General features: G+C 47.8%; 1 protein-coding gene across 1 annotated transcript in view; it reads right to left on the bottom strand.

Annotated features, from left to right (window-relative positions):
• Nucleotides 1-318: 318 nt before the first annotated feature.
• The window catches only part of prdm5 (PR domain containing 5), a 35,348-nt gene continuing 27,932 nt past the window's right edge, over nucleotides 319-7,734 (bottom strand). Inside the window, exons 15-16 of the mRNA XM_076045529.1 lie at nucleotides 4,710-4,814; nucleotides 319-2,008 (exon numbers count right to left, since the gene is read on the bottom strand). Of these exons, the coding sequence (XP_075901644.1) occupies nucleotides 1,844-2,008; nucleotides 4,710-4,814 (270 nt within the window). The 3' untranslated portion in view covers nucleotides 319-1,843. The remainder of the gene's footprint in view (nucleotides 2,009-4,709; nucleotides 4,815-7,734) is intronic.

The following is a 7,734-nucleotide window of genomic DNA, read 5'->3' as shown; positions in this document are numbered from 1 at the left end:
GAAAAGAGTGAATGGAGGGAAGAGAAGAAAAGGACTGCGGAAATAACGTGGATTCATTACGACTGACTGCATTGAGCAGCGACTAATAAGGGACAGTGTAAACATACTGTACAGCACAATGACCCCGAGACATTCATGAGAAAACACTCTCATCCACTCTCCACTCCTTCCAGCAAGTCAGTACACACACACACACACACACACACACACACACACACACACACACACACACACACACAAGAGACACAGCGCACTTTGTAAAGTACAGTTTGCGGGACAAAGAGGAACAGGAACTATTTAAGTCCCAACAAAGTGATGGACGGGTGGAACTAATTTATTTTAACTTACTACAACAGCTTGATACAACAAACCTGGTTTTTACAGGCCAAAAGAGCAGGAAAAAGAAGGAGCGGGAGAACAAAAAAAACTTTGAAGAGTCAAAAAGAAAACAAATGTATAAAGGCCGACGCTAAACAAAAAGCAGATATTTCATTCACTCTCTTTAAAGTTTGTTTCAAATTATCTGCGCTTTATCGCAGCAACAACAACAACAACAAGAAAGAAAGAAAGACAAAAAAAAAACCTGGAGTTCTCAGCCAGCGTTCTTCAGGCCGTCCAGAACTCTGGGAGAACAAAGACGACTGGCAGATCAGAAAAAGGTGCATGTATGTTTACACTTGCGTAAATAAAATCCTTTATGCTCAAATCGTGAGCTGTTTTAAATTTCGCCGCTGGTTGATTTTTTTTTTTTTTTTTTTTTCCAGGGCTCTCCGTCTTTATCCGACATCCTGTTTTAATACTTCATCTGGAACAACCGATAGGAGCAACATCTCTCAACCATTGAACTCTATTCAACTCTTTTTTTTTTTTTTTTTTTTTTTTTTCCGAGCCAAGCAATCACTGAGCAGAGCAGAGTCAGTTCTGGACACCGGTGAAACTTTCGGAAATTGCACTCAGGAGGTCACAGGTGTCTTTTTTTAGTCCCGTGACGACTGGCCGCAGAAGTCCAGTGAGGAGCTCAGACAGTAAACGCCGCCGTGGCGGTAGAGGAGGAGGGCGAGGTTACAAAAAACACTCAGTGTCCAGTTGCAAGTGGCGACAGCGGAAGGAAAATCGGCACTTTTGGATGCAGCTCGTTGTGGATGTGAGGTGCAGAATTTTGTTTCTTCAGACATCAGGAGCTTTTTTAAGCTACACATCGCAATACTGGAAAGCAAATATCAACTTTAACATTTTATAATGGTGAGTGGTGGTGCTGCTTCTGCTGCTTCCGCAAATTCGACAATTCTGGGTATTTTTACCTCAATAGGGGCGTTTTTTATGTATGCACATTACATGTTGTCAAGATCTTTTACACATAAATCAGAAATCCAACAAAAAAACACTCACAACACACCCCCAAACCAAAGTTTGTCCTGGAGCTTCTTTTCAAGTCAACATTCATTTTGTTGTTTTAGTTTTTTTTCTTTCTTTCTTTTTTTTTTTTTGAGATGAGAAAACATGACGTGTTTGGAAATTCAAACTCCAAATCCGACCCCACAGCTTTGGAACTGCAGCTCTAGTCACTAAGGCTGAGTATCTCACACACACTCACACACACTCACACACCGCAGGGTGAGATTTCACAAACACTGGCCTCATGCGTCAGTTTCCACAAAATCTGCCCCAGTGTTTCTCATATTCCATGTGTTCGAACCGGCGAGAAAAACATTCCTGCTATCGTCCCATCTCTGCGGTGTGCAGCGTGTGTGCGTGTGCGTGTGCGTGTGCGTGCTTGTGTGTGCGTGTGTGTGTGTGTGTGTGTGCAGGCACGAGACCGGCTCTTGTCCTGGGTTGGCCTCCTCTAGCTGTCCGTCTCGCCGTGGACGTTCTCCATGTGCACTTTGAGGTAGTCGTTCCTGGTGAACTTCTTGTGGCACAGCTGGCACTCGGCCATGGGCCGGTTGGGGTTGTGGGTCAGCTTGTGGCGGCTGAGCATCTTCTTCAGGCTGAACGACAGGTCGCACACCTGGCGGGCAAAAGAAGGTTCAATCTCACATTGAAGCGCACGCTGTGATTTATTTTCTTTTTTTTCTATCCTAGACCCTGCTGGAGGTCAATCACTTGGCTGACTTTGCACCAAAACTCAAAAGAGTTAGCCCTGTGTTTACAATTAGCCCTGTGTTTACAGCCTACAGATAAAAACAAGGCTTCGTTGGACCATCCTCTTGTTTATAAAGGGACAAAAACAAGGCAGTCTGGGAGGGCGGAGCCAACACCTGCCTGGGGGTGTGTTCACCAAACCCTAAGAGGCTTCCTTTTGGCACCCTTTGTGAGAAATGGGCACATTTGCAGAATTTTTCACACGTGCATGTGAAATTGCAGCCTTTTTTTGCGTCACATACACTAATTACCTAAAAAAAAAAAAACACTTTTTGCAGCCTCTTGCTAAAAGTGACGCTTTAGCAGGAGGCTTCCACATCTTTGCACAAGGCGGTCGAGTGGAGACTGGAAGCAACCGACGGACTTTCCCTGTTTTCCGACACAGCACATTCTATGGCTAGAAAGCGGCGGTGGAGTGAGTTTTGGCCGGGTTGCAGAAGTGAACGCGCTGTTGTGCGGTCGGTCATATTTTTGCGGCTCTCGTCCATAAACCTCCACAGCCGGCGGGGTGGGACGGAGGACGGAGGACGACGTGTAAATCAAAACGACGACGGCAGAATCCCCCCCCCCCAAAAAAAAAAAAAAAATCCTTCCATGTTTTTTTTTTTTTTTTGCTCTTTTATTTTTTTTTCCTTCCCGCCTTCCCCTCCAGTGGGCCGAGGGAATGCACGCAACTTAACATCCATCATAAATGAGCCGTTTCGCGCTGAACAAATGACTCCATCGTCCCGCCATCAATCAGCGTAATCCGCCACTGGCTGGCGTTCAGCCGCCGCTTGACACGCGGCTCCCAGATTCTCAGCGTGCAGTTTCTGCTCACTTCATCGGCAAGGAACGCCGGAGCGCTGAACTACATAAACTCAGAGCAGGGGGAAAAAAAAAATATATATATATATATATATATGTATACATGCATAATAAATCCCACAGACAGTTTACATCCGTAGGGTGAAAACAAAAGCGTACATCCGTCTTGAAAGAAGATGAATAAAGCGAGATTCCGAGGAAGCTGCTGTCACGCTGTCTCACTTTTTCCAGCCATTGTTTCGCTCCGCGGTGTTGATAATCACACAGGCTATTATTATTATGTTGTGTGTTTTTTTTTTTTTTTAATGCAACCCGAGCTCTTCATACTGACATTCCATCACATCCTGGCCGCGCCGTCCAAGAGGCTTCGAAAACGATCTGCGAGTCTGATGCAGTCTCGGGACAAACATGATGAATCTCAGTGTGCAAATGGTGATGAAGGAGGGTGTGGTGGGGTGAGGGGATGGGGGAGGGGGGGGGGGTTGGTGTAGCCCAGATGTTACCGGATGATTCGACAACATTTTTTTAATGCTGTTATGACAGACGCTGCTTTTTAAGCGAGGCCCCTCCGGCTTGTCTGGAAAACGTTGCCGTCTGACACCGAGGCCAAATAAAAGCCACATGCTCTTCCGATTATCTGCCGATAGTTTGCCGCTGAGTGCTTTACATGAGAACGGCTGGGCCGGGAGTCCGGAGGAATGCTGCGTGTGGCTGCGGGACACTTTTTTTTTCTGGCTTATGCTCCACTGGCGCTGATGAGGACGCTGGCTCTGTGGTCGTCGGGCAGTAACGACAGACTCAGAACTGAGGGATCAGCGCTTTTATGAGGGTGTTAAATCTCAGGGGAAAATGTGAGGATCCACAGATGGGCGACGGATTGGACGCAGAGTCGGGGCTGTTTTGTTTTGTTTTGTTTTGGCTTTTTTTAATAAGATACTTGGATCCCGACTTGTCCAAACTAAGCCGTTGAAAAAATAAGAGTCTGAGACTCACCGCTCCTACCCCCCCACCCCCGCCTCATTCAAAAACTGCCTCCTGATGTGCACAGAAGTGAAAAACAAATGACGAGTTAAACATTGGAGGCTTAATAATGTTTTCCAACTATGATCTCTGTCTATATTCTGTCAACTCCACAGGAACGAGCCAACACCCCCCCCCCACCCACCCACCCATCACTTCAACTCGATTTCGCTGTGTTCCAGTGTGTTCCAGTAATCATCCCTTAGTGATGTCACAAAGGGAACTGATAACACTGATAGACTGAAGTGTCAGGGCAACACCCAGCCGGGTTTTGGCTGCGCTCTCCGTTGACCACCGTGCTGTCGTTCGCTTGCGAACACGCGGAAGGTCCAACGAACCAATGTCAGTTTTGGCTGACGGCTGTAAACAGAGGGCTAAACACGGGGCTAAAGTTCTGGCACACGCGGTGGCGTCACACGACTCAGCGTCCGTGTTGTTAAACTTTATTGGAGAACAGATCAAGTTCTGAGTTTGGTTCGTCTAATCGTGTTTGAACAGGGGCCCCTGTTTCTCCCCCCCCCCCCCCCCCCCGACCGACCCAGTTCCTCTCATCACATTGAACTTCATGAGAATTTAATTAGAGTCCCAAAAATAAATGTGTGACTTTCTCAGGACTTTTTCTTTATAAACAGGACAGACCGCAGATGCTTTCCTTCTGCCTCTGCCCTGCTACCGCAAACACACACACACACACGCACACACGCACACACACACACACACACACACGCACTATCACTCACATCACACTGGAAGGGCTTCTCTCCGGTGTGGGTCCTCATGTGCTCGTCCAGGCCTCTCTTCTGGCTGAAGGCCTTGTTGCACTCGCTGCACTTGTACGGCTTCTCCTGCCGTGACAAAAAAAAAAGAAACACACACACACACACACACAAACACACATGAACCCAAAAACTCACATCAGGGTCAAAAAACACGAGGCACACGAGAAACTCTTGCGCAACGTGACAAACGCGACCCCCCCCACCCCCCTGCTGCGGCGTTCACACCCGAGCACATTTCTGCCTGGGCCTGATATGAAATGGAAGCCTGGCGGAGGAGCTCCTGCGGCGGGGAGGAAATGGCCGGCGCAGGGGCCTCGAAAATCCCTCCAAAGAGCAAGAAAAATAGAGCGCGGGGCGCCGCCTTTGAACGCACATGACTTTGGCGGCGCGGCGCGGCGGGGCTGCCGAGTATCACTCCGCTGCCTCCACACCTCATCAGTTTACCAAAGAACATTTCCTGTGCGCCGAGCGGAGGCCCGTCTCGCTGTCAGTCAAAGAGCATATCTGGCTGTGCACCGTGGGTGTGACTGCGCTCTCAAAAAGAAAAAGAAAAAGAAAAAAGAAGAAGAGGGAAAATGTGCCTGTGTGTGTGTGTGTGTGTGTGTGTGTGTGTGTAGCCTGGAACAGTAGGTGTGTCCTCCACGTTGAGGGGAAACAGCAGTGACACCCAAAAAGGCTTGAAGGGGAGCCAGAGGAGCAGCGATAGCCGCCGCCGCCGCCGCCACTTCTACTGCCGCCGCTCGTCGCTGCTCTTCAGAAGCAGAGTTTTTTTTTTTTTTCTTTTTTTCCCCGCCACCGCTGTCGAGCGTCGCTGATAGCAGGGGGGGGAAAGAGGGACTCAACCCATGTGGAGCTTAGTTGTCATGGGAACGGGGTGAATGCAGGAAGTGAGGGTCCTGGGAAAGACGCTATCGTGTGGGCGGGGCCTGGAGTGCCCGCTGACACGGGACACAAAGGGAGGTAAAGATCAGGTTGACTGCATGTGTGCATCTGCGGTCCCCAGCACGCAGCTGTTTGTGCGCGCATGAGGCCGAATGAAGAGGGGGGCGGGGGGGGCGGTGGACATGAGAGTGTGTGTGTGTGTGTGTGTGTGTGTGTGTGAGACCCTTGCCTTGAGGAAACAGACTCCTCTAAGATGTGTGTAATGCAGATTTCCACTAAAAGCCCCCTGCTTTCACCGGGATCACATCTTTCACCATCGGACATGGATGCTTCTTGTATGACAAAGGAAGAAGGCAGGAAAAAAAAAACCTAGCAGGAGGTCAAAGTTCAAAGGTCAGGAAGCACATGGACGGACTGGGTTTTTTTTTTCTTTTTTGCCGTGTACCCACAATGCATCGCCATGACCCCCGGTAACATCGAACATCTGTACCTGGTGACCTTCACTCTACGGCAGCTGCCCCCCATCCTTTGACCTTTGACCCGATGCTTCCTCCGGTTCCGACCGCTCTCTAATGCAGAGATGGACCTCGGTTTGTTTTTTTCCCATAAGGCGTCTCGTGTGTCACGGTAAATATGTTGCCATTTACGAAGCAGCAGGCCTCGGGGAGCAGCGGCAGGACTGGCCGGCCCGAGTGTTTATGGTGTGTGTTCATCCACCGGAGGCAGAAACTCCGCAAACTCTTCAGCTCCATGTCTGCGGTTTGTGTTTGTCAAGTCAGTTTAGTGGCCACAAATGATAAAAGGCCTCAAAAGAAGCACAACAGTGTGTTTTGAGTTGGAGGTAGAGAACTACTATATTCCACGTAATTCACTTTCACTAACAATGTTCAGCATCTCTGTCTGTCGACGAAGCCTTGAGAAATGAGAAAAGTCCGTCCCTTGCTTCTTTCGCCCGCTCCACTTTTCAGGGAAGTCTGTGTCAAAGAGACGCCGCTCGGTAAATCGGCCTTCTGTGATGTCACTAAGGGCAATGATACCTTTCCGAGAGGTTAGTGGCCACAGTAGCGTTGCGGTAGTCATATTTTCTTATACACTACGCATAAGTGTATAAAAAAATATAATAACGGGTAAAAAAAAAAATAATAATGATAGCAATAATATTAAAGAATATCTCGAAAACCCCCCCTCCCCAAAATTTTGTGTTGAAGTCAATTCAAGTTAAAAGGAAGGAAAGAATTACAGAATGTTTTTCATTTTTTGATTTTGCTTAAAAAAGGGGAAGTGGCATTTTTAAAGATTTTTAAAAAGTACATATAGAAAACTTTGTTTTTAAAACATTTTATTTCACAGCATATTAAGCAATAAAATTTCTAAATATTTTAAAAAAGATAAGTTTGTGTGTGTGTGTGTGTGTGTGTGTGTGTGTGTGTGTGTGTGTGTGTGTGTGTGTGTTACATGTTTTGTTGCATTTTCCAATGATGTTCCTGCTATTTCAGTGAAATATAGTATAATATAGTAAATATGTATTTATTATACTATATATTAAACAGTAGAATAAAGTTTCTTATCTTGACACAATCTCTGACTTTTAAGCCGAAAAACACAGGTCAGAACTTTTTAAATCATATTTGCAATAACTTGTCATCGCATTTGTTAAAAGCAGTTTCCTAAACTTGTCAGCAGTAGTGAGCCTGGACATCTCGCGCGCTCCCCACTCCCAGCTGCATCATCAACGCTGCCAACGTCCGAACCGTGAGCTCACCAGAGTCCAAAACTCATCCCCAGCGCTATCACGGCGGCCGAGCAGCGAACCGCTGCGCTGCTGCCAAAACCCCGCTGGTTCTCCCCAGCGGTGACTTCATCCGGCTCTGCTGTTTGTAACCGTTCAGCCCCTATATGCGAGGAGCGCCGTGAGCCAAGGCAGATCTGGCCACATTAGCAGCAGAAAACATCAGTCAGCTCAATCAGCGGGCCGCGGCAAAAGAAAAAAAAACCCAAAAATGATACCTGCCCGTTTGAATGCGAGTTGACGGCGAGGCCACCTGGGCGGGACGGCGCGTCGCTATCGGAACCGCTGGGAGCTCTGGACAGCGTTAGCCACTCG

This window comes from Nelusetta ayraudi, unplaced genomic scaffold, assembly GCF_046127955.1.
Source record: "Nelusetta ayraudi isolate G7.1 ecotype Tasmania unplaced genomic scaffold, CSIRO-AGI_Nayr_v1 ptg000084l, whole genome shotgun sequence".
In the NCBI taxonomy this organism is placed as follows: domain Eukaryota; kingdom Metazoa; phylum Chordata; class Actinopteri; order Tetraodontiformes; family Monacanthidae; genus Nelusetta; species Nelusetta ayraudi.
This window is presented reverse-complemented; position numbering and strand designations above follow the sequence as displayed.